At 37.8% G+C, this 27,660-nt stretch overlaps 1 protein-coding gene across 4 annotated transcripts in view; it reads right to left on the bottom strand.

Annotated features, from left to right (window-relative positions):
* cacnb2a (calcium channel, voltage-dependent, beta 2a) overlaps positions 1-27,660 on the bottom strand; it is a 138,461-nt gene that overhangs the window by 81,131 nt on the left and 29,670 nt on the right. The window contains exon 1 of one of the 4 annotated variants that reach the window (XM_007238723.4): positions 22,213-22,827. The exons of the other annotated variants lie outside the window; for them this stretch is intronic. Within the exon in view, the coding sequence (XP_007238785.3) occupies positions 22,213-22,248 (36 nt within the window). The 5' untranslated portion in view covers positions 22,249-22,827. Of the gene's footprint in view, positions 1-22,212; positions 22,828-27,660 lie in introns of those variants that run through there. 4 annotated transcript variants of the gene reach the window in all.

Genomic DNA, 27,660 nt, shown 5'->3' with positions numbered 1-27,660 from the left:
ATCTTCATCACCACCACCATTACCCTCACCTCCATCTTCATCAACATCATCACCGTCATCATCACCACCACCACCACCACCCTCACCTCCATCATCATCTTCATCACCATCAGCACAATCACCCTCACCTCTACCATCTTCATCAGCACCATCATCACCCTCACCTCCACCATCTTCATCATCACCACCATCAACACTATCAACTGGCAGACAAATCATCTCCTCCAGTCCACCAACCTTTACTGCTGACCAGGTCAGGAGACAGCTGAGGAGACTTCACCCCAGGAAGGCAGCTGGCCCGGACAGAGTGTGCCCCAGAATGCTCAAGGCATGTGCTGTTCAACTGGGTGAGCCCCTCCAACATGTTTTTAACCTCAGTCTGCGTCTAGGGAGAGTTCCTGCCACGTGGAAGACAACCTGTCTCATTCCTGTTCCCAAGAAGGCACACCCGAAGGAGCTGAATGACTACAGGCCTGTTGCTTTGACATCTCATGTGATGAAGACCATGGAGCGACTGCTGCTGGACCAACTCAGACCTCAGGTCCACCATGCTGAGGACCCACTGCAGTTTGCGTACCGGGAAAAGGTGGGAGTGGAAGATGCCATCCTCTATCTCCTGCACAGAGCTCACTCTCATCTGGACAAGGGGGGAGGTGCTGTGAGGGTCATGTTCTTCGACTTCTCCAGTGCCTTCAACACCATCCAGCCCCTACTACTGAGAGACAAGCTGATGGAGATGGAGGTGGATATGCACCTGGTCACCTGGATCACTGACTACCTTACTGGGAGACCACAACATGTCAGGATCAGGGACTGCTCCTCTGACACAGTGATCAGCAGCACAGGAGCACCACAGGGGACTGTTCTCTCTCCAGTCCTGTTCACACTGTACACATCAGACTTCAAATACCACTCGGAGTCATGCCACATGCAGAAGTTCTCTGACGACACTGCAATCGTGGGGTGTGTGCGTAATGGTGATGAGAGGGAGTACAGAACCCTGGTTGAGGATTTTGTGGTGTGGTGCAAGATGAACCATCTGCAGCTGAACATCTCCAAAACCAAGGAGATGTGCATAGACTTCAGGAGGTCCAGGCCCTCTGCTCAGCAGCCAATCTCCATCGAGGGGGTCGACGTGGAGGTGGTCAAATCCTACAAATACCTTGGTGTGCACCTGGACGACAGGCTGGACTGGTCAGTGAACACTGACTCCCTCTACAGGAAGGCTCAGAGCAGACTGTACTTCCTCAGAAGGCTCAGGGCTTTCAACATCTGCCAGAAACTCCTCCTGATGTTCTACCAGTCTGTGGTAGCCAGCGTCCTCTTTTACACTGTTGTGTGTTGGGGACGACTGGACAGGCTGGTGAGGAAAGCTGGTTCTGTGCTGGGATTAGAGCTGGAGTCCTTAACACCACTGGCAGAGAGGAGAGCCCTCAGTAAGCTGCTGAACATCATGGACAATGTTCACCACCCTCTGCACAGCACCATCACCAGGCAGAGGAGCTCATTCAGCGGCAGACTGCTGTCCCAGTCCTGCTCCACAGACAGACTCCGAAAGTCTTTTGTTCCTCAGGCCATAAGACTGTTCAACTCCTCTCAGCACAGCAAACTAAAGACTCTGTGAAACATTTTCATTCCGGCCACTCTGGCCACACCATGGACACACCCCCAGCTATGGACACACTCTCAGACTTGCTGATGCCTAGAACACTTTTTATAGTTCTACCATATTTTGCACTAGTAGTTCATTCACTAGTTAATTCATCTACTGTTTACGTATCTTTTGCACTGTTTACGTATCTTTTGCACTGCTTAATTTAATTTAAATTATTATATAACTGTATTTGCACTTTCTGTTTGGCTGACATCAGTTATCCTCACATTATGCACATCAACTGGTGTTCACTGTCTATTGTGTTCAACTGCACTACCTCCATTCTCCATCTCCATTACACACACACACACGAAGACTGTACATTTACACTGTATATTCTATTTCTTATTTGATTGTATTTATATGTATCTTTATATTTTATATTTTGTCTTTTTTAACTTTGTGTATTGTGTAACCTGCTGCTGGATGCCAAGAATTTCCCCCCGGGGATCAATAAAGTATCTATCTATCTATCTATCTATCTAATCCGGTGCACCTTATGTATGTATTTTACCAGTCAGGTTGTAAGGAGAAGTAAAGCCACTCTGCTAAAGTGCAGTGTTAAACAGGAGTTTCACTTTAGTTTTCCTGCTAGTGGCTAGTGCAAAAAATCACAGAGCAACAGAGCTTGTGAATTACTATTACATTATTTCTGTTGTACACTGAAAACATTTAAGTTTGACCTTAAGAGATAATTATGAGACAAAAGATCAACATTTCGGAATTTAATTTCCAGGTATTTACATCCGGATCTGTTACACAGTTCAAAAGTTAGCACCTCCTGTCTGAACCCACCCATTTTTCTTGTGAGCAAAAGTATTAGAACATGTGACTCTCAGGTGTTATTGTGCCCGGGTATGTCCTGATACATTAATTATACAAACAAATAACAGTGTTCAGTTTGAGATTTGGGTTTTATCTCTGCAAACTGTGCATTTATAGTTAAGAGGAGTGACCAACAAGAACACCAGAGAGCTGCCTATGGGTGAAGAATAAGCAATGCAGTGAAGAGAGAAGAGGGAAAATCAATGGGAACCATTGCACAAATATTGTTCATAGCCAAAACAACAGTTTGGAATGTCCTGAAGAAGAAAGTCATCACTGGTGTACTAAAAAAATAGGTGATGAACATGTAGACCAAGTAAAACCACAGCAGCAAAACAACTGTTAGTGACATGAGGTAGCATCCTCCAGAGGGCAGAAGTGAAGGTATCACAATCTACTGTTCACAGAAGACTTTATGAACAAAGGCTTCAACAGAAGATGAAAACCACTATTAACAAGGAGAAAAAGAAGACCAGGCTAGAATTTACCAAGAAATACAGAGACAAGCCATCAGACTCATTATGGACTGATGAGACAAAGATTGATCTTTACCAATGTAATGGAAAGACGTTTTTTAGAAAGCAAGGATGTTCTAATGACAAACATACCAGGTCATCTGTGAAACACAGTGGAGGAAGTGTCAAAACACACCCATGATTAATTAGGAGAATTAGTGTAAAAGAATCCGAGTGTTTTAAGGAATGCAAGACTTGTCCTGTCGTAAAAACGGCATAGACACACTGATACAGCCTAAATCGATCTGCATATACGGCTGTCCGATAATTCATATGGCTGTCCTATGATTTATGTCATTGTAGTCTGAATGCCCATCCCTAGTACAAATTCTTTATGTATAAGTACAGGGGTTGTACAATGAAACTGAAACACCTGTCATTTTAGTGTGGGAGGTTTCATAGCTAAATTGGACCAGCCTGGTGGCCAATCTTCATTAATTGCACATTGCACCAGTAAGAGCAGAGTGTGAAGGTTCAATTAGCAGGGTAAGAGCACAGTTTTGCTCAAAACATTGCAATGCACACAACATAATGGGTGACATACCAGAGTTCAAATAAGCACAAATTGTTGGTGCACGTTTTGCTGGCGCATCTGTGACCAAGACAGCAAGTCTTTGTGATGTATCAAGAGTCACGGTATCCAGGGTAATGTCAGCATACCACCAAGAAGGACGAACTACATCCAACAGGATTAACTGTGGATGCAAGAGGAGGCTGTCTGAAAGGGATGTTCGGGTGCTAACCCGGATTGTATCCAAAAAACTTAAAACTACGGCTGCCCAAATCACGGCAGAATTCAGTGTGCACCTCAACTCTACTGTTTCCATCAGAACTGTCCGTCTCGTCTTGGTCTAAAACCAGGTGTTTCAGTTTTATTGTCCAACCGCTGTAAGTGCTGTATCTTTTCCTTCCAACTTTCATTCATTCACATACACATACAGCTGTGTAAACATACATGTTCAACAACAAAAGTAGAAAAATGCTTTTGCACTGTATACACTGCATACAGTAAACCTGTACTTCCTCACACAGCCGGCACATTACAGCAATGATGCACTGTTGACTGCACTTCTCACGCCAGCCACCAATTAAACTGCGTCTATAAAGTTCAAATGTATTTATGAATGAAGTGCCTCATAAATATGATATTACACCTAAAATTCGCACTTAAAATCCTTTAATTTTCTTAGAAACCATCAGTGCGCCTTTTCATCCGGTGCGCCTTATGTATGAATTTTACCAGTCAGGTTGTAAGAAGCAGTGAAGCCACTCTGCTAAAATAGAGTGTTAGACAGGAGTTTCAGTTTAGTTCATAGACTCTGTATAGCTGGACAGAGCATCGTCTTTTAAAAGTGAAGCTACCACAGGTCGGGCGCCCCCTGCTGTTCGGTGTCAGAAAGCTGTATAACCCCACCCATCCCCATAGGTTTCAATGGCAAAACAGACAACTTTCAATCACGTTTGTTCCCAATATACTGTAATTCTACCTCCATTATTTAAATGCAACAGCTAGTGTAACCTCTGCTTATATTGTCAAATTTTTATATCCCCACAGAATTTGTTTTTTACCAGAACACTTATTGTTCCTTAGTGTAGCGTTGTTTTCACATTTACTAGCGCTAGCAGTTAGCTGCTAATGATAATATTGCTGCACCCAGCTACAGTGGAAATCTGGAAATCTAAGCTTACAATAAATAAAAGTAAATGCTTTACTCACCCAAATAAACATTTTTTTAGGAGAGAAATCTGTGTAGATTAACATCCAGCGCTCGTTTGACTTTAAAAGACAATATTTTTTTAAGAATTACAGTTTTGTTTGCTTAACTTAGCTTAGCTTTACCTGCTAAATTAGTAGGAAAGGTTGGCGACACCCCTGTTCCTTACTAGTGTCACATAATGCACCTTATAATCCAGTGCGCCTTATGTATGAAAATAGACCAGAAAAATAGATGCCAGAACCCTGAGAGGGCACAATGCTCGCTCTTTTCCCTCATCACTCCTGCCTTGGTCAGTACAAGGCATCTGTGAGCTAATGTATCGGAACTGAGTTGCTGCAAATTTATTTAAAAAAATTACTATTCAAACTTAACAGAGAGAGAGAGAGAGCGAGAGAGAGAGAGAAATGAAACCTGATGAAGCCTCAAAAACCTTATAAATATTTTGTAGCATTTGGCTTCTTAATGCATGAATTAAATGTATTTTTACAGCAGCTGATTGGCATTTGATGATGGCCAGGACTTTATCCTTTTAGGGATAGTGCGATTAAGTGTTAAAGAACCCCCAGTCAAATTTCAGCCAGAAGTTGGTCTCCTCAATAATACCGTCTCTGATATGACCTAGACTATTGTCAGAACTTTTTCAACAACAAATTTAAGTCAATTCTTATTAAGATACTGGTAAATAGATATTTATGAACACAATAAATGGTTCTTCTATGGAATCTTTTAAAGAACATGAAGTACTTTTGCTCCTCTGAGTTAAGACAATGTTATTTGAACCTATGCCCAAAAGCTGAATATATTTAAGTGGAGTCTGAAAAGTGGATTTAGGTCCAGTTAGTTCCTCTTGGTCTCAGATGTTCAGTTGTGTTTAGCATCTGAGTCACCGCGAGACTTGGAAATGTGTGAAGGTGAGTGAGAAAGACAGCAAGTTCACACCTCGACTGCTCTGACTACTTAATTTTACACACACACAGTGGATACACACACACACACACAAATCCACACAAACACACACACCATCTGAGCAGTTGTCATGGTCACCCAACTAATAATGCTCCAGGACACACTGTAATTACAGAGAGCAAATGTGTGTGTGTGTGTGTGTACACATGCGTGCATGTGTGTGAAGCAGAAGCAGAGATAGAACGAGAGGACACATCTGTTCTAAGATGCCCTCAGATCTGTTAGACCTAAAATAAGTCAAACTTCTTCTTCCAGCATCTGCCAACAAACAGCCAGCTAACAGAAAAACAGCTCTAAAACAAAGTAACAACAACTCAAACAGCAATATAACACAGAAAATTACACTATGTGTGGGGTTTTTTTTCTCGTATATCTGATATATGGTTGCTCAGAAACGCATAGTCAGTTTTAGGCCTGCACAATATATCGTTTTAGCATCGTTATTGAAATGTCTGCATGTGCAATAGTCGTATTTCAAGGCTGGCAATGTTTTGGACAATGTTAAATGACATAATCCCAATATTTTTTTTTTACTCTAATATTGGATACACACAGTAAATCATTAAAGGGGACATTTTGTGCAAAACTCACTTTTTGTATGCTTTTGCATTTCCACTTGGGTCTCTACTGCGCCTATAAACAACCGCCACCAGCACCCCACCCAATACATCAGATAAAGAAAAGCCGTTTCTGTTATTTTGGTTGAGAACCTCGGACAGTACATAGTAGGATTAGACAGCGGGCTTTGTCTGAGAGAGGGCTCTGTACCTACTGTCCATGGCAAGTCAGCAGATGAGGGAGATATAAATACTTTCAAATAATGATTTTTTTGTGTGTTTCTTCGGCAGTTAAGCATCAACTAGCTTGTTTGTGTTTTGCCATTTAAAACAAGCTAACACTAACATATGGTAATAACTCAGCATAAACATGGTGTGGCCAACAACAGATTATTCGCATAAAAGTGACAGAGCCCTCAAACAGCTCATTCTGATTAAGACTAAAACAGTCAAGAGCAGAGCTGGCAAGATCACTTTATGTGAAAATACCTTCATGAGCATGTTTTGTATATACCACAGACATATTCTAACCTGTTTAAAATAATATAATCTGTCAAGTTTAATATAATGACATGTTTAATCGTTAACTCATAAAAATCTGTTGGCAAACCCTGTATTTTTTAATACTGCAAAATAAATTTCTGAAAAAATATAGGCTACATCACAACATAAGCTTTGTCCAATTTCGGACAGCTCTGGTCTTTTTGTTAACTCCTCCCCTTCACCTGCTAGGCTAGCTGAAACTCAAACATTATTAAACTTAAGTAAATACACAGTAACACAGTCCTAGCACTAGAACATTTTTAAATGTGTTAAAAACTAGTTTATTTGACGCATGTTAAAACCTGGTAGATTGAGAGCGGTACACATCTGTTGTAACATACTTATATAGATACGTAAAATTACAGAAAATAACTAAAATATGTTTTAATGATACTAATTATTAAAAAATACAGAACAAATATTCAGAGCACCTTAAGGTCCTCAAGGTGCCATTACTGCATATTACCAACCAGCCAGCAGAATTTTCAGAAGGTAAATAAAAGAGATCAGTTAAAGTCGGATTTCCTGTCAAAAAAACTGCACACCTTTCTTTGTTTTTCAAGAGGGGAGTCTAAGGGTGTACTCACACTAAGCACAGTTTGCCCCCTCCCCACTTCCCCACAGGCCTGCACTCACACTGCGTTAAAACAATCCCTGCCCAAGCACGCTTACGTCATTGCTCACTGCTCAGTGGGCTTGCCAGTGTTGTGCGAATTGAACACCCCCACCATGAAAAGCACCCTTTCTCAGGAGCGCATACATGTTGTCTTCTTGATAAAAAAGGAAATAATTTGGTGTAATTTCCTTAAATACGGTTACATACATGGCGACATAGCACAACACCGCAATCATCTTGTTCGCACTTACACTGCATGCGTACCATGCTTGAGTCCAAGTTCAAGTTAACCGTGCCTTGGCCCACCTCTTCAAGCACATAGGCAGGGTTTGGAGCGATCACACTAGGTAGTCAAGTCGTGTTTTGGGAGGTAACCTTGCCCAGGTATGGCATGGATTAATTAGGTGAGAAATGTTAATTCACCCTAAAATTAAAATAAATTTAATTATATTAGACAAAGATACAAAATAATATGACATAAAGCAAACTTTGTTCACAAGTTTTTTTATTTATACTTATATAAACTTTCACTAAAAATAAAATGAATTTACTTGAGTGTTAATCAGTAGCATATCTTATCTAATCTATATGGCTGTATTATTCCTACAAACATAAAGATCGGTAGCAGCTGATACTGAGCATTCAGAGGCTCGGATTGGACTGGAGGGGGTAGATAACCTGATTGGGCATTCCGAATGGTCAGACCTCATAAGAGCAGCGCATGCATTACATAATCACAGTTATAGATATTTTGAATGGGGGTAGCCTGTCACGCTATTTGTTTTGGACCAAATCATTGTGAAATCATTGTAATAAACAATAGATATTGGAACATATACATTTATATTTTAATATCCTTAATAAAATATAAAATAAAACACATTTATAAACAGTCAACATACCGGATCATGCACGTTAATGGGCTCACCTCCCCAAGTAAACACAATAGGCAATACCTAGGTCAGCAGAAACGATTGAAATCATGTCAATATACTGTATGATAACTCATTATAATGTTATAATGTCATTATTATAAAAGGTTTACTAGGGGTGCTCCAGATATTTCATGCCACTCTACACACATTTCATATTGTCATACAGTAAATATGGAATAATTTAATTGCAAAATTTCTCTCTATTAGTTTTTAGGCATTAATACTTGGCCATATGACAAAGAACTCAAATTTATATAATTATTATATTAATTCATAAAAAGAATATACTACTGTAACAAAATAAAAATTAACATTTTATTTTATAGAAATTCTATAAGTTTTACCATGTAGTAAAAACCAAAACCTATTGCAAACAAGACTAATAATAATAATTATATAAGAAAATAAATACAAATAACAGAATATATAAACTGCAAACATAAACAATCCTAACAAAAATGATCCTTAAAGCTTTACAGTAAAAAGCAAAACAAATACAAACATGCTGCTTTTAAGAAAAAATCCTGCTATTATCAAGATATGGATTTAAAAAAAATATGTTCAAATGTTAAAAAATTATCATGTATGACACAATATGGTGCACCCATAGTAACCAGTTCAATCTGCAGTTTAACAAGTATATTTACCAAAAAGTAAGATCTTTTAAAATACGTAACAGAGTCTTACCCTAGTCAACACAGCTTTAGGTCGTGGAGACATTGCAGGCTTGTCCAACATCCCCAGAAAACTTAACCAGTCCTAAGTGAAATCCTGGCTTTACTATATTTTTGCTGTCCTATTACACTTACATAAACAAGTTCTGTATCAGTGCAGAGCTACAGCCTCACTCATACACTCTACACTTATCTAACAATACAGAACTACATCAATATTAACACAATCTGGATACTGTCCCGGAACAGCATGCATGAGCTAACTGATCACACACACACACTGCAACACGAGTGACTGCAACAACTCACTACACAGCCCAGCTGAGGCACAGAAACACACACACAAACACACAAACACACACATACAGAGGCATGTTGCAGCAGCATTTAGCTTTTACTAGCTTTTAACTAATTAAGCAACATCAAATCACTGTATTTTCATACATGTTTTCCTTCTAATACAGCAGGTCTCGCTGCTGGGTGGCGAGACCTGTAAAGCTAAACTAAGCTAAACAAAACTGTAACTCTTTAAAAGAAATTGTTTGTGCTTCTGTTTATTTACAGTAAGTTTAGATTTCCAGATTTCTACAAAGGCTAGCCACGGTTAGCGGCTAATGCTGCCCAACAGTGCTACACCTAGGTACCCTGAGTGTTCCAGTAAGCCAGTGTGCTATCAGCCAGCACTTCCTCCCACGTAGCTTGTTTTACCACGGTAAACATGCAGACTACAGTCTGATAATACTCACCTCTGAATGGCAAAAGAGCTAGCACTTAGCAGGGTTAGCGGGTAATGCTAATACTGCTTCAGCAGTGCTAGTTGGGGTTAGCAGCAGGCTACAGGCTGACAATACTCACCTCTGAATGGTCAAAAAAGCTAGCACTTAGCACGGTTAGCTGGTAGCGCTAATACTGCTGGAGAACTTTACTGAAACTCTTGTATAACGCTGTACTTTTCTGTATAACTGGCTTTTCTGTTCCTTACAACCTGACTGGTAAAATTCACACATAAGATGTACTGGATTATAAGGCGCACTGATGATTTCTGGGAAAATTTAATTTTTTTAAGTGCTCCTTATAGTGTTAACACGGTATATAATGTATCAGTATATTCAATATACTTCACCTACACTATGTGTCTAAATATTTGTGGAGACGCCTCTTCTAATAAATGCTTTCCACTACTTGTTGCACACATTAATGACACAGATGTGCAAATGCACACACACACACAACTTGTCTAGTCCTTGTAGAGAACTGTTGCCAATAGAATTTGACTCTCTGGAGCAGATAAACATGAATCATTTAACAATATACCAAATGCCTAGGGCCAGGCTTGGGTTAGATGGATATAAATCTCACCAACCTCCCTTTTTTCATTTTTTTTCATTGAATGCAATCAAATAATCCCAGCAATGTTCTACAAATAGAGTAGGGACCTTTATTAATCCAATAAATTCAGGATAGACTCTTTTTATTTCTCTTAATATCAGAACAAACTATGAATAACAAGTGTTCAGATCCTTTTGCCCATATAGTATATTTAACTCTCTTTCCCTCTCTCTCTCTTTCACACACACACACACAAATATACACACACTAGGCTTTAAGAGCTAGGTGCCAATAGGCAGTCATCATTCATTAGTTCACTGAGTGGAAGAATGCTCACTTTTTTCCACTTGCAGTGACAGACACACATTTGAATATGGATATGGTTAGCTCTCTCTCTCTCTCTCTCTCTCTCACACACTGTATTGCTAGCCCAGTGTTGTTCGATATATTGATCTGGACCTAGTGCTCATGGGTGTCATTCTTTCAGTCAAATGGAATTAACGGTTTTTGTTTTCCATGCATGTATTGTTGTTTTAGTCTACTATCTGTAAACTAAGGAAAAGACGTTTTATAATTTAACATTTGAAGATCCATTTTGCAACTAAGCTCCCACTAAAAAAGGGTCAGGGTGTATAATAATTAGTGTTGTCAACAGGAATGTGTTTACACTTGTGATTATCTGGAAACTTATAACACCTTTAACAACAAACTTCTGAATTTAAATGACTTTAGATCAGACATATCATATACTGTTTGGGTGAAGGTGCACTGCATAGGGGAGAGGGAGTGTGCTGTGTGTTGTGCTGCTTTTTAAAAGAGTTCTATCACAGATTAAACTTTAGGAGAGGTTCTATACACAGACTGAATGGCAATCATAGTAAATTCTGGAAGCAGATTTCACAGCAGGTTTCACAGCATTTCCTTACATCCCTCAAAATCTGCAATAAATTACCTCAAGAGACACAAGCTGAGGGTTTCCACAACCCTCACAGTATAATGTCACACTACAAGCCCACAACTGTGAGGAAGAATAGGTAAAAACCCCACAAACAAGAAATAAAATTGTCACAGATAGCTACAAGAAACAGGTACAAACTGTGATATTTACTGTTATTATAGAGTTTTATGGACACACACTGATGGAAACAGTAATCATGACTGTTTCAGTTGTACTGGCCTTTTAATGTAGCTTGCATTCAAGCAATTCAGGTAAATATGTACACATATTAAACTTGGCAAAGAAATTTAGCTTTACAATTCTAAAATAATATCAAAATATTTTTAGGGTATTCTCAAGACAACGATTGTCTTGGCGATATGACAAAACACTGAATAAAAATTAACAATAATAATTTCAATGATTGAACATGTCACAGTAGTAATAATAATGCACTATATTTATCCAGGATTAAAGTAAAATAAATGATACTGGATCATATCTAGTAGATATTTAATGGGAAATGAGAACAACAAATAAACAAACAGCAAAAAGGTTGTACACTGATGCCCATATGGCCCTAAAATTATATCACAATATTTTAGGGTACTTTTGTGATAACAACATTTTAAGATTTAAACGAGAATATTCTGTACAATATGTTATTGAACATTGAAGTCAAAGTGCTTACCTCTAAGCACCTTAATGAAATGTAATGTAAAATGAGTCTGGCAGGTGAAACCATAACAGTAATGTGTACTTTCTCTTAATTTCTATTATTACTTTCAAATAAAAGCACAGTGAAAGAAATATTTGCAAGCAGACATAAATTAAAAGACAAGAAGCCACACATCACACATAAAAAACATTGCTTTTACCTTAACTTTCTTAGACATGCTTGTTTTCCAAGAGCACCGCTTTGGTCATTTGGGCTGACTGCACTTCTCCTAGTCTGATCTGCATCAATAATGCATAATCTGGTCAGCATTCACAACAGTGAGAATTAGCATCCTATTACAGTGACTAGATAGTGTTACAGAAAACTGTCTACTGACACCGACAGAGCACAGCACAGCACAGGCCTCTGTGCAGCCTCATCATGCTGAGGGTTGGGATCTGAGTGATGCATTTACTTACTTAAGTCTTCCAATTTACGCAGTTTAAGCAGTAACTGAGCTGAGGTAATATTCTCGCACCTAGCACTTTATTAGAAACACTACACTATAGACTATGCTGGGCAGAGCCTCTATGCTGTCAAAACGGTGTAAAATTCTCATGGCATAGATTCCAGCTTCTGGTTCATGCACTTTTATGCTACAAATAAACTGTTCTACCACAATCCAAAGGTCACAGACTCTGGAGAATATTCTACTCATCATAATGTTAATTAAACCAGTTTTAGAAGATATTTGCATTGTTATAGTGTTTAAATAGTGCCATAAATTTGTTGCACATGATCATGGGGACGCACTGCAATAAAAAAAACTCAGGCACAAAACTGAACAGAAGATTGAAAACTTCTTAAATATTTCTTAGATATTTACTAAACTTGCTGAACAATTTAACAACTCAGGAGATAAAACCACAATACAGTGTTTCTGCTATGTACTTAACACATTGAAACAAGAGAGGAAAATGGTAAAAGCACTATCACAACATGCCACGCACAAGCTGTGACAGTTGTATTAAGAACACAGAAAGCCACAGTAGATCAAATATGACTTTAAAGTTACAAAGAGAAGGCCAGATAATCTTTGAGCACACAAATATATGCTAAAGCTAAAGTTATCTTAGCCAATGTTACTTTCCTAGCCCTGTACAGCCTGTATATTTCACCTTATAAACAGCCACTTTGCTATTTACGAAGTATTGAGGTAGTAAACAGAGTAAACTGATACTAAGTGAGATAAGTCATTCTAAACTAGGGCTGGGCACAATGGCCCGAAAACAATATCACTATATTCTAGGGCATTTACGATATTTTTGTGATAGCAAAGTACAATATTCTTGGCAATATTAGAAAACAATGGCATTTTTTAAATTAATTTCATGAATATACTACTGCAACATAAAATATGTTAAAGTTTTATAAACAGTAACTCCAGATTTGTTTTAGTATGACATAATAACAGTGTAATATTACCACAAACTAAAGTGCAGCATATTTAGTGAATGTATGTAAACTGCAAACAAACAATTCAAAGCAAACACAGTAAATAGCAAAGTATATATAAAAATTGTCTGCTTTAAAGAATATCCTTTTTTATTATGTCCGAATTTTTGTATATGATATGTTATGACACACCAACTATTTATTTATTTTAATTTAATTAGTTTAATTTATGAAAAAATGAGCCTAAATCTGTCATTTATCCGCTTTCTCCCACACTCCCTGCTGGCACTGTACACAGAAGGATGCATGTGGGCCTCCTAGAGGAAATATTGCAAAATTATTTTAAATAAAGTTTAAGTTAGCCATCGTTCAGTATAAATTATTTGATCTTTCGACTTTCGATTCAGCTTTATACCATTTTTTTAACACCATTTTTTTTTTTTACTTTTATGATCTCAATTTAATAAATCATGCTTATATCTGAAGACTGACCACAGAACAAAAGAGTCACAAGAGCTGACATCAGATCACAGCGGGCTGATGGCGTCTGATCCTAACCGAGTGAATAGTTGCTGTGGTTAGTCACATGATCGGCTGCAGACACCATCTGGAAACATAATCCTTTGGTGCGGAGATAAACGGACTGATGTGGGCATACAGCCCTTTACATCCAGCACAACCGCAGAGGCAATGTACAGCAAATCTGCTGCAGCTTAAAGCTCACGTGAAACTGATTACAGCCACAACTGCAGACAACTGTGCACTGGTTTAACAAAGAAACATGCAGAAATGAAAAAAATGAGACGTACATCTTTACTGAGATTAAAGAAGAGCTTTGGTAACAGCTTGAGGAACTGATGGATAATAGAGCTGAATAAAAACAGAAGAAATGTGAGAAAGGAATTCATCCAGTAGAAGAGAACTGTATACAAATTAACTCACCAAATGTAATACTTTGCTTTAGAATCCTTTATCTATTTTTTTATTAGTAGATCTTGTCTTTTTAATGTGCAAGAAGTCAGACAGACACTTGTCTACATGCTCTTTTGTGGCGTAACTACTGTACACCCAATATTTTACATTTTAAACGTGTTTTTATTGGTGATTTACAGTATTTACAGCTCTGGAAAAAGAAACCACTTAAAAATTATGAGTTTCTTTGATTTTACCAAATTGAAAACCTCTGGAATATAATCAAGAGGAAGATGGATGATTACAAGCCATCAAACCAAGCTGAACCTCTTGTATTTTTGCACCAGAAGTGGCATAGAGTTATCCAAAAGCACTGTGTAAGACTGGTGGAGGAGAACGTTACAAGATGGATGAAAACTTTTAATAAAAACTCAGGGTTATTCCACCAAATATTGAATTTCTGAACTCTTAAAACTTGTGAACTTGTTTCCTCTGCATTATTTGAGCTCTGAAAGCTCTGCATCTGTTTTGTTATTTCAGCCATTTCTCATTTTCTGCAAATAAATGCTTTAAATGAGAATATTTTTATTTGGAATTTGGGAGAAATGTTGTTCGTAGTTTATAGAATTTAAAAAAAAATTCATTTTACTCAAACATATACCTATAAAGAGCAAAATCAGAGAAACTGATTAATTAGAAGAGCTGTATCTTCTAAAAAAAATAAATGTGTAATGTTTCATATCTAAATAATAATCTAAATATATCTAAATAATTATAAGGGGTTTATATGTCATGAGTGCTAATTATTGAAGGGTCTAATTACACTTTGTTTTTGAGCGTAACCCTTGTCCTTGGAACAGAGTAAGCTATAAGGGAAAATTTGAATTGGCACAACCCTTTAAGCACTCAATACAGATATAGCTATAGCAGTGAAGCACTAAAATTTAGCAACCTAGCTGAAAATAGCTTTTATTATTATTTTTTTTCATTTTACATTATAAACTGCAGCATTTGCCATCTGTTGTACCATTTAAGGTGTAACAGGAAAGTTAGCTACCTAGCTAGCTACTGAGATACTTTACTCCACTTTGGTTGCTTGTGCCAGTGATTCTCATAGCTCTTTGTCGACCCCCTGGTATGCACACACAAAACAGAGGAATGGTGCTAAGTGGTAGGGCCAAGTGGTGAAATGGGATTCGGTCTACATATTAGAGCACACCGAGGTATTCCTAAACTAATTAGTAAAGTCCCGTAGTCTAAGGGCATATTAATCAGAAAGAGTAACACAAATTACAAACCAATTAGTTTAAGCTGATCTGACTATGGCGAGTGAAAATGACACACAAAAGATAAAAGGCTCATCTTCTTCCTTAAAATCAGCTGTGTGGACATAACTATGACATAAATGGAGTGCAAGTGGTGGATCATCTAAGCGAGTCCGTTGAGGGCAGTGGTGTGTCAACATTATTAAACCTTATTATACAATACTTAATATTTTAATTATTTATTTATATTATTCATTAGTTATTGGCCATGAACTGTTAAAAAACAAATTAATTGCTGATCGTGCAGCTTGATTTACAGGGTGTTTAGTGTGTCTTTGGTGTCGTAAGGAAGCAAAAAATAAGCCTTGTGCAGCTCAAAACATGCAAAAGGCACGAACTAATTCTCATTCTCAACTAATTAATCATGGGTGTGTTTTGGACATAGCCTAAAGTGAAATAAACCAATCAGTGTGCCAGTCGCCATTCCCTTTTAGAGACAGGTGAGCTCTGACATTGGCGCGTTCGTATCTTAACAGCTTAGCACTTTGTGCATCTCAGCAGAGGAAAATAACCTGTGCATGCACACTGTGAAGGTACTACAGCAGCTCATTTAAGGGAAGAGCAATGTTATTTTACTCTTTATTCTATTTATTGTTGAGTTAAAAGTCAGGTTTGAGCTCTATAGGAATGGACTCTGACGATTGACTGTTGTCTAGGTTTCAGTCAGTTGTGCACCTGTGTTTTCTGCTGCCAAAATAGCAATACGCCAACAATTTACCTGAACACACCTCACTTCCAGACCATCACACCTATCGGTGTAGATTTATTCTTAACCTCCGACGCTATTTTAACGGCGCAGGGCGTGAAAATAGACTGTATAATAATAATAGACTGGGTGTACAATGGGTCCCTTCGTTTTTAAAAGTAAAAAGAAATCTCCTGTAAACTCTTTAGAGTTTGGGGAATGCTAAGAGAGAATGTTTATAGAATCTTAAAAAATAATGAATCATAACAAATCTCCCTCTATTTCCCGCAGCAAGACTGCTGACTCTCTGTGAAAGTATTTTGTCTTTTATTCATTTCTGCTTGATAAAATCAGTTTCAACAGTCTTACTTCAGACTAACTGGAAACCAGATATTACTCATGACGATTGCAGATCTATGTTCTATTTTAGTAACAGTTATACCACAGTGAGTTCTTGTATTAGACTGAATTCAGCATGAACTGGATTGGATTAATCTAATAATCTTGTGTTTTTCCCGCACAACACTGCATTATCATCTACTCTGCCTGCATCTTCATATGTCTGTAAATATATAATGCACCATGTATGAATGTGGAAAGAACAGAGCTGAAAGGGATGCGCAGTAATCTGTAACTGACATTTTAATCGACAGCAGAATACCTACCAGTCAATTCTCTCACATAGCAGTTTACTGAATCATGTTTATCCCAATCTGTCAGTGGTCTAAAACTAAGATTGCTAATGGCTATATCAGGGCTGTTCAAAGCGTAGCCCGTCGTCTGATCATCCCTGGATTAGAACTACTTTAAGATCATTTTTGTACCAAATGACAAAGCAAAACATATTTTTACTCAATGCGATTACATGTCCTTCATAATTCAACTGGCTATCAGATAATGGGAAAAGTCTGAGATCACATGTGCAGGTGAATAATCAGATTTTTGCTAACAACCAGCCAATAAACTCACAGAATAAAATGTGAGGTGAAAATCACGACAAAAGCCCTATCCGGATGGGATTAGTTTCTCAGGGGGACATTTAGGAAAAACTAAATTAATCTGATGTTTAGACCTTACTCCAGTCTAAAGAATCTGAGTATGCTGTTTACATTACTAGTAATGTAACTGCAGTAACCCGGTTATGAATGAGGTTTTGAGTGAATGTAAACACACTCACTGTCTTGCAGAATCTTATGACATGATACTAGTTCCTGTCCTGTGACATTAGCCATGTCCTATGTAAGCTACAGAATGCTGCACTGAACTGTGGGATATGCATAAGGGGGGTCCTGCATTGAATGTGGTTAAAAATCTGATCCTTTCAAATCACATTTCTGTCACTTTCATACTTTCATCTTCAAGAAACTCCTGAAGACAGAGCTCTTCAAAGAGCACCTACTCTCTTAACACCTCTAACACACTAACTACTTCTAACCTCATTTCCTTTTTCCCCTCCTTCACTTCTCTATCACATTATTTCCCTTCAACATCCTTTAAAGCCCTATCTTAAAAATGTTTTAGTATCTTTAACTTCTATTACTTTTGTACTTGACTATTGTAAGTCGCTTTGGACAAAAGCGTCTGCCAAATGTAATGTAATGTGTTTTTATATTTGATACGATCCATCTATTTGCTCACATTCACGCCACATTCCCACAAAACAGATACAAATCTGAGCACATGTAAAAAAGTAACTCAAATTGGATTTGAAAAGACTATATTTGACATGACCAAACAGCCCAGAATAAAATTTTATTTGTTTTACATTAAAGCAAAAACATACTACTATGGGTTACTCTTAGAAGATGGTAGTGGAACTGAAATTAAACCTGAGGTCAGAAGATCAGAATCCTCTGACAAAAGAAAACGCGGGTAACGGAGAAGAACCCTCCATCATGAGCTGATTATAACAGAACCACTTTCAATAATCTGTCTGCCAGCTGCACACACAAACACACACACCACACAAACACACACCCCAGCCAAGACAAGAGATGAACAGCCAAGAAGAGATTAGTAATTTGGGTAACCAATTCAAAACACACAAACCTAGTGTAATGAAAGTCTGTATTGCATTGCCTATCAATATCGATCTTGTTGTTTGTTGCCTGTGTCTGCTTTGCTTTTTAATCCTTACATAAACTGGAAAATAAACAACCCAAAAAATGAAGCATGTGACCGACTGCCTGTAATCAGCTATGCTAATGAATAAAGAGAGGAATGACTGCAATCAATGCCACCCTGTTTCCGACTTCTGTTAAGCTCTGCTGATTAAAAAGAGTTTATTAGCTAATTTAAAATGTAAGAAATTTTAAACACTGTTTCAGTATAGACAGGTATCAATTAGGGGCAATACATAGCATCAAATCTAGATATTTAATTGAAACACAGGCACTGTAAACTCACCTCCAATTTGACATTTCATTACATTACATTGCGATAATATTTTACCATGAGACATCCGGTGATTCCCCCAATATCAATAAAGGTCCAACAACAGCAGAAAATGCCATCCTGTAACAAATTTAGTCTGGAACATAAACACACCCAAACTCCCACAATGAGATGTGCTGTTGTTATCCATGTCTACCTTAATGTGTTGTAGTGGAGTGTTTAACCCTTATATAGTCTTTGCTTTTTATTACACAGGTAGATGCATCAATGCTTTTCATAAATAAAGATCATTACAAAACTACAATGTAAAAATACTGATTAAACACTAAACATTTTTTATCTAGTTAATTGTGGTTTGATTGCATCATCAAAATATTTTAACACCAAATATGGCAGCATAAAAGTTAAGATAATCTATAGTTTGATAAAGTTTTAAATTACAATATTTTTTTTCTGATTAATGATCAAATATCAGATATTAGGACAATACACCTACGTATACTAAAACATTCAGACTTATTTTTTGAACAGTACATCTAGCTTCTTCAAGGTCCACTCACTGCTGGCACAAATGATCAGCTGCACACACAGCAGTTATAACTGGCAACAGAATGGGATGTTCTGGGACAGCCTCAGGTCACAATGCCCAATTCCCTGCATCAGCTAGAGAGATACAAAGTCCCCAAGAGTAAAGTGGAATATGTCAAGTGTGCGTCAGCCATGAAACACCAAATTAGACAGGACTAAGCTTCTCCAGGGCCAGGAGGTGAGAACATATAGCATATAGCACTGTACAAGATTCACGACAAAGTTTACTTATAAACCTTCCATAAAAAGATCTGAAAATCTCTTACAATATACATTAATTGTCAAACGCCCATAAAGTAAAATTTCTAATAATGGCTGCGTCATCTTCTGTTGAGTCCTGCTTTTGTCTTGGTGGAAATGACAGTATTGTAAAACAGGATTATCCAACAGGATAATGCTCATCCACTTTTGCACCAGGACTGGGATAACGTTATCCAAAAGCAGTGTGTAAAACTGGTGGAGGAGAACATGTCAAGATGAAAAATGTGATTAAAAAACAGGGTTATTCCACCCAATATGGATTTCTGAACTCTATGAACCTTATGAACTTAAACTTGTTCTTGAGCATTGCAAATAAATGCTCTTAATGACAATATTTGTATTTGGAATTTAAGAGAAATGTTGTCAGTAGTTTATAAAAAAAAAAATGTTTATTTACTCAAAAATATTCCTATAAAAAATCAGAGAAACTGATTCAGAAACTGGTATCTTCATTCTTTTCCAGAGCTGTATATAACACATGCACATTGGTTTAAAAATACTTAAATGAACAAAAGTTTATGTATGTAGTATAAGTTCTATATCAAGTTTTGTAGTCAGTGTGCTCGTGTATAACTGGCACAGGCAGACTTTTGCAGCAGGCTAATTATTAACATATGTATCAATTGCTAACCCCTCTGTGCTAGCTAAGTTAGCTAACCCTAGCTAGGTTCGCTAACTAGCTAGTTAGCGCTACTCAGTCTTAAAAACAACATGTAGTGCTAGCTAGCAAGTACGCAGGTTCACTGTACAAACTTTGGTTACTTCAAACAAGCTAGTTAGCTCACTACATTTTGTATTTGACATGGGCATATAGCTAATGCTAACTAGCTAACTAGCTAGCGCTTTCACTGTTGAACATGATATCAGGCTCTTGACTGATTTTTTTGTGTTGTCGATTATAAAACACTGTGGGTAAAAGAAGGCTACTGGCGTATTTTCAGTGAATATAACAGGGTAGATGTTGCTGATATATCGTTAGCTAAGTTAAATAACTTGAACTTCCAAGTAAGTGAAGTTTGCAGAGGCTTTGTAGCTGTGGTCTCTCTCCCTGACAATTTTTGAAAGTAAATTTAACCTTCTCTGAATAAGTAGTTGAATAAGTGGTTAGCTACTCATATTAAAATATTAAATATAATATGTAACTAATAAATATGAAGTAAATTAAGAAGTAACAATCATGTTAATGTTACTCCATTTTTTTTAAGTAAAGGTTTTACCTTTTACGGTATATCAAGTTTTTTTGTTGTTGTTTTGTTTTTTTGCATGAATAGGCTTTTATTTAGGTTTGTGACTTACTTTACTGTTAGAAGTAAGTATAATATAAACACTAAGGCTTTAAATTAAGTTTTTTTTTTTTTGTATTGGGTTTAATTTGTCCCACAAAAATGACACTATATTTGAAGAAATCAGTCTTCATTAGCAGAAAAATGGCTGAAAAAATAAAACAATACACCTTAAAAAGAGATACACCAACAACTTTAACACTGCTTCCTTTTCAAAACTACCTAATATTTTATTTCCATAAACACTATAAATGGACCAAAAATTTTAATGTTTAAGTATTCAAGAGATTTTTGTTATTTGTATTAAAATCAGCCACAATTTCTTTCTTTTTCCAGTTAATAAATAAATGCAATTCAGTGTGCATTAAAATGATTCTTTAAGCTACACTAATATATTTAAAAGGGCTGTAGTTACTTCCTCGTATCCAGAGTTTTAGGGAGTTTTATCTTATGCTACATAAATGATTTAGGACCGATTCTAAGCTTGTTTGGGGCACGAAAGAAACCTTTGTATGAGTTGTGGCTCGATTGCACAATTCCAGTTCTCTCACTCCAGTATGTTAGCTTGTTATGCTAACTGGCTAGCTGATTGAAGATGTGTGTGATGCTACTGGATGTGCTATCAACACCTATCAACACCCTTATCTTGAAACTGTATGAGATCTGCAACAAAGTTTACTCTTTACAAACTTCCCCATAAAAAGATCTGAAAATGAGGTCCTGCAACCACTGACCCTTCCTTGTCTGGGAGTAGAACGTATACTCTATTTTGGTATTCCAACAGGACAATGCTCATTTACAAAGTGCTGCCACCTTAAGAGCTTTCCTTGAAGACACAGATGCTATGCAATTGCATACTATCCCCGATGTGTGGGATGCTATTGGATGGGCTCTTAACAAATATCAACACCCTTACCATAAAATCTGTCGGAACTGCATGAGAATATTCAAGATGCATGTGATAATTAAACAGCAAGATGTCTGGCATGTTGCATTACACATGCATTACACATTACACATTACTTCTGTATGTGTAGCTCAATAAATATGACCAAGACTTATCCCTATCAGTACATTTTTTATATCATTTATTGTTCCTGGTTCAAATTTAATTCCTTCAAAATAGTATTGTAATCTGCTGCTTCCTTCTCAGTTCAACAATCTTTACAGTTATAGTAACTACTGCTGTAAGAAGCAAGAAGAAACATGAGCACAAGGTGTCACAAGGTACACCCCCCACCACGCAAACACACACACACACACACACACACACACACACACACACACACACACAAACACACACATACACACACATACACACACACACACACACACACACTTCCCAATCCCAAAAGGGCCGTATCCAGACAACCCACACTCACCCAGGAGACGTTCTTGCTCTTGGGTGGTTTGGGCATGGCAAAGTGAGGCTCCAGTTCAGAGGGGGTAGGAGGAAAGGCCTCAGCCCCACACTCGCTGCCCTATTCTCGGGGAACACATGCAGGGTCCAGGGGTCCTTGGGCTGGAGCTCCATGAAGATCAGCCATCACAGTTACTCATCAAAAGCTCCACTACAACTTTTACCTCAACATAGATGCGAAAAGTGAGGAATAGATGCTAATGTGAAGCAGAGAAATGGCAACTTTGGTGATACTGGTGAAAGCAGGCATGACAGAACCGCAGACAGGCTGAGAACATGATGTGAGATCATCTCACGCTCCTCCCAAAGTGGCAATACATCCCGCAAAACAAGGTGAGAGAACTTCCATTCCTTCCGTTGTTCTCGTTGCCGGTGGTAACTCTCAGAACTGAAGGAGGAGTGATGACTTGACGATATGAATATGCAAAGACCACCCCCCCCTTCACCAGGCCGGAGTAAAGCCACCAATCAGAGAGCAGGGATTTGGCGGATGCTGCGGAGAGTGAGCTTACCGTGGTATTACTACAGAAATACACAGAAAGGGTGGGGAGATGGAGCAGATGTGGCGGCCAATGACAGGAGGAGTACAACTACGGATTATCCGTTTCTCTATAGAGACGCTACACTCAGGGGGCAGGGATTTACACATGCTCAACATATCTGACCTCAGCTCTACCCTTGGACCACTTCCCTCACCCTTTCTCTGTCTCACACACACACACACACACACACACACACACAAGCACATCTGCTCCATCACCACCATTTCTTGAGTACTGGTTTACATATACACAAACCTCACAACGATTTATTTTTGACCCTTTAGAAAGCAAATGAAATAGATTATGATCTCAATTTGGACCATTTAATATTTATTTATTTGACTGTTAGTTTAGTTATTTATTTATCCTTCATAATTCTGTCTCTCTGCCCTCCCTGTTTTACTCTTTCTTTTTTCTTTTGTTCTCCCTCTTTTTCTGCATTTTTTCCCTCCTTTCTTGTTTTTCTGTTTCCCTCTCTTTTAGTGTTTTTCTCTTTCCCGCCTTCTCTTTCTCACTTTCTTTACTTCTGTTTCTTCTTTCTCCCTTACTCTCCCTCATCTATTTTGCCTCTCTTCTTTCTCTTGCTCTGTCTAACCCCCCCTGTCTTTTTCCCTTTCACCTTCCCTCTCTGCTTTCTCTCTCTTCATCATATCAGTCCACTTCCTCTTTCTCTCTCTTTCCTTTTTCTCATTATACCTCATATCTCTCTTTCTTTTTGTTGACTTCCTTTCTTGCTTTTCACTATTACTGGTCCTCATCTCATTCTCTGTCTACGACACCTCTCTTTCTCTCTCTCTCTCTCTCTGCCCTATCGCTCTCTGTTCCACCTCTCTCTCCTTGTCCCTTTCTTCCTCTTCCTGTTTTCTCCCTCCTTTTGTTTTTAGTATTCTCACTGCTTCTCTCTATTTCCCTGTTTTTCTCTCCCGTCTGTCCCTCCTATTTCTTACTCTCTTCATCTCTCATCTCTCTTTGTCTTTCTCTCACTCTGTTCATCCCTCCTGCCCTTCTCTCTCCCTCTTTCTTTTTTGGGACACTGACAAACAGACAAGGGATAGAAAGAAAACTAACGAGAGAAAGAAAAAATGAACCAAGAGAGAAATGAGGGACACTGACACAGATAGTCAAGTAAAAGTAAGAAAGCAAGAGAAAGAGAATGTGGACACAGAGAGAGACAGGTGTGGGGCACTAACTAAGGAAAAATACAAGGGACCGTAAAAGAGTAAGAGAGATGAGAGAGAGAGAGAAGGGAAGAACAAGAGACAAGAGTGTGAGACAAAGACAGACGAGGCTCTGTCCACTTCCTCACTAGTTCTCACTATCACTTGTCTCTCCGTGTCATTGTCATATTTTTCTTTCTCACTTTCTGTATGTCCACTTCCTCTTTCTCTCACATTCTTACTACCACTGGTCTCTCTCTTTCAGTGTCCCTCATCTCTATCTTTCTCTGTGTCCACTTCTCACTTTCTTCCTATCACTTGTCTCACTGTGTCAGTGTCCCTTGTCTCTCATACTTTTTCTCTATCCACTTCTTACTTTCTTACTATCACTTGTCTCATCGTGTCAGTGTCCCTCATCGTTCTCTTTCTCTCTGTCCACTTCTCACTTTCATACTATCACTTTTCTCACTGTCAGTGTCCCTCATCTTTCTCTTTCTCTCTGTCCACTTCTCACTTTCTTACTATCACTTGTCTCATTGTGTCAGTGTCCCTCATCTCTTTCTCTCTCTTTTTCTCTGTCCACTTCTCATTTCTTACTATTACTTGTCACATTATGTCAGTGTCCCTCATCTCTCTCTTTCTCTTCTTCTTACTTTCTTACTATCACTTGTCTCACTGTGTCAGTGCCCCTCATTTCTCTCTTTCTCTGTCCACTTCTCATTCCTTACTATCACTTGTCTCATTGTGTCAGTGTCCTTCATTTCTTTCTTTCTTTGTTTCTACTTCTCACTTTCTCACTATCACTTGTCTCACTGTATCAGTGTCCCTCATCTCTCTTTTATTTCAGTCCTTCATCTCTTTCTTAATGTATCTTGTCTTGGTCTGTGTCTCTTATCTCTCTCTTTTTCTGTCCACTTCCTAGCTCACTCACTTTCTCACTGTTTCTCTCTGTCAGTGACTCTCATCTCTCTTTTTCTTTGTCTACTTACTTCTTTCTCACTTTCTTACCATACCTAGCCTCTCTTTCAATCATTGTCCCTCATCTCTTTCTAAGGCTACGCCTCTCCTCTCTCTCCATACCTCCTCTCTCTCTCTCTGGGAGTGTTTTGTGTTCTGCTTGGTCACAGTTGTCATAGTGAGGGTCAGGTTATTGGACAGCTGATAAGTCATGTTTACTGTAATAAACACAGAGAGGTGAAACGGCAAGTACCATCTCACTGTGATTTTATCACTGTGCCCTTCTCTCTCTCTCTCTCTCTCTCTCTCTCTCTCTCTCTCTCTTTCTCAGCTTCACTGCTTTCTCACTCACTCCCTAAATATCTCGCTCTCTGCACCTCTTTCTCACTCTGTTTCTTCCTCTCACTTCCAGCATCCTCTCATCACTGCCGTTTCCCGTCGCCTCCTTCCAAGCTGTTAGCGTTTCTGTGCATGAAAGTGTCTATGTGCAAACACACACACACACACACACACACACCACACACACACAATGACACATTAATGGAGCTATGAACAATCTGGAAGTTCATGTAGGAAGTATGAGGAAGCTCTGTAATTATTCCTAATTTAGTGTTTTATGTAATTCATGGGCACAGAATATATTTAAGGACACATACACTCACACACATACACATACACACACAAACAGGGTTGTTAATTAGACCTTCAACCATCTGGCCCCCTATTTCTTGTGAAACCTGTCATATCTTTGCTTTACTGTACGGCTGAGAAGATGTTAAATACACACACAGAAACACAAAAAAAAAGTGAGGACAATTAAAGCAGGTTCTTACAGAATACAGGATGCACTGAACTTTTCTTGCCAGAGGGTTTCATTAATTTTGCCACTTTTTTACACAGTTGCATGATTTAAATGGCCTTGTTTTGTTTTTTAATAGAAATGTAAAAAACAAATGTTTACTGAACACTTTTACTACATTTCAAACTCCCAGCTAACAAACCTTAAAAGCATAATATTTTTTGGTATTATGTTTTTTTATTCAAATGAACACAGAAAGAGCATTTTTGGTGAAATATTTTGTTAATTCATAGTATAAACAGTGCTGGACTGTGGGACGTTGGTAAACCATTAATATGCCTTAATGGGTCAGCTTTGGCCTAAAGGTTAGCTAAATATGCTGGGAACTGGAAGGTCACCAGTTTGATCCCTTGGACCGGCAGGATTTGGAGGGGGAGGAAAGGAACTGTATTTTCTCCTTTTTTTAACATTCACAAGTAAGAAAAGCATATATTCCTTAATGTGTGTGTGGGTAAAAAAAAAGTGATTTTCTTAGGGCGTTTTCACACCAGCACTATTTGGACCTTTGTACCCTTAGTGTGGTTCGATTGAACAGGTGTGAAAATAGTAATCGCAATCAGGTGCAGATCAAAAGAACAGGTCCCAAACGAACTCTGGAGTTTGCTTATGGTGAGAACGTGATCTGGTCTCGATCCAACCCAGTTATAAAATATACTTCTTTTATTTGCTGCTGATAAGGTGCAGTTAAATCTGATATATTAACCAGATAACGCTAATTACCACAGCTTTAACCTAAAACATAAATCCAACCCTTAACCAAACATAAACCTAAAACTTAAACCTAACTCTAACCCTAACATTCACCTAAAACTTAAACATAACATTCACCTAAAACTTAAACCTAACATTCAACTAAAGCTTAAACCTGACATTCAACTAAAGCTTAAACCTAACATTCATCTAAAACTTAAACCTGACATTCACCTAAAACTTAAACCTAACATTCACCTAAAACTTAAACCTAACATTCAACTAAAGCTTAAACCTAACATTCATCTAAAACTTAAACCTGACATTCACCTAAAACTTAAACCTAACATTCACCTAAAACTTAAACCTAACATTCAACTAAAGCTTAAACCTAACATTCATCTAAAACTTAAACCTGACATTCACCTAAAACTTAAACCTAACATTCACCTAAAGCTTAAACCTAACATTCATCTAAAGCTTAACCTAACATTCACCTAAAACTTAAACCTAACATTCATCTAAAGCTTAAACCTAACATTCACCTAAAACTTAAACCTAACATTCATCTAAAGCTTAAACCTAACATTCATCTAAAGCTTAAACCTGACATTCACCTAAAACTTAAACCTAACATTCACCTAAAACTTAAACCTAACTCTAAGCCTAACATTCACCTAAAGCTTAAACCTAACATTCACCTAAAAGCTTAAACCTAACATTCACCTAAAACTTAAACCTGACATTCACCTAAAGCTTAAACCTAACATTCACCTAAAACTTAAACCTAACCCTAACACCAACATTCACCATAAATTATAGTGGCCAGTTCTATATATCTCACAAAAAATGTATCTGTCAGTTATAATATATAAATATAAATATATATATATATATATATATATATATATATATATATATATATATATATTTATTATATATTTTTTTAATCATGCGTATATTTAGCTAAGGAGAAATCATTAGAATCAGAGTGCTGTTATAAAGGTAGAGGCAGGCACTGTGCTCAGTACACTTTCATCCAACCAGCAGACTGAGCACTCTCATATATATTCTGGCTTGAAAGAAGGGGAAAATAAAAACGCAGATTTCCTTTAGATTATCATTACATCTTCCGGCCAGGGAATATACACACACACACGCATGCACACACACGCACACAGTGACATAACACAGTTAGTTCTGCG

This window comes from Astyanax mexicanus, chromosome 8 (genome assembly GCF_023375975.1).
Source record: "Astyanax mexicanus isolate ESR-SI-001 chromosome 8, AstMex3_surface, whole genome shotgun sequence".
In the NCBI taxonomy this organism is placed as follows: domain Eukaryota; kingdom Metazoa; phylum Chordata; class Actinopteri; order Characiformes; family Acestrorhamphidae; genus Astyanax; species Astyanax mexicanus.
Note: the sequence above shows the minus strand (reverse complement) of the source record. Positions and strands in the feature narration are given on the sequence as shown.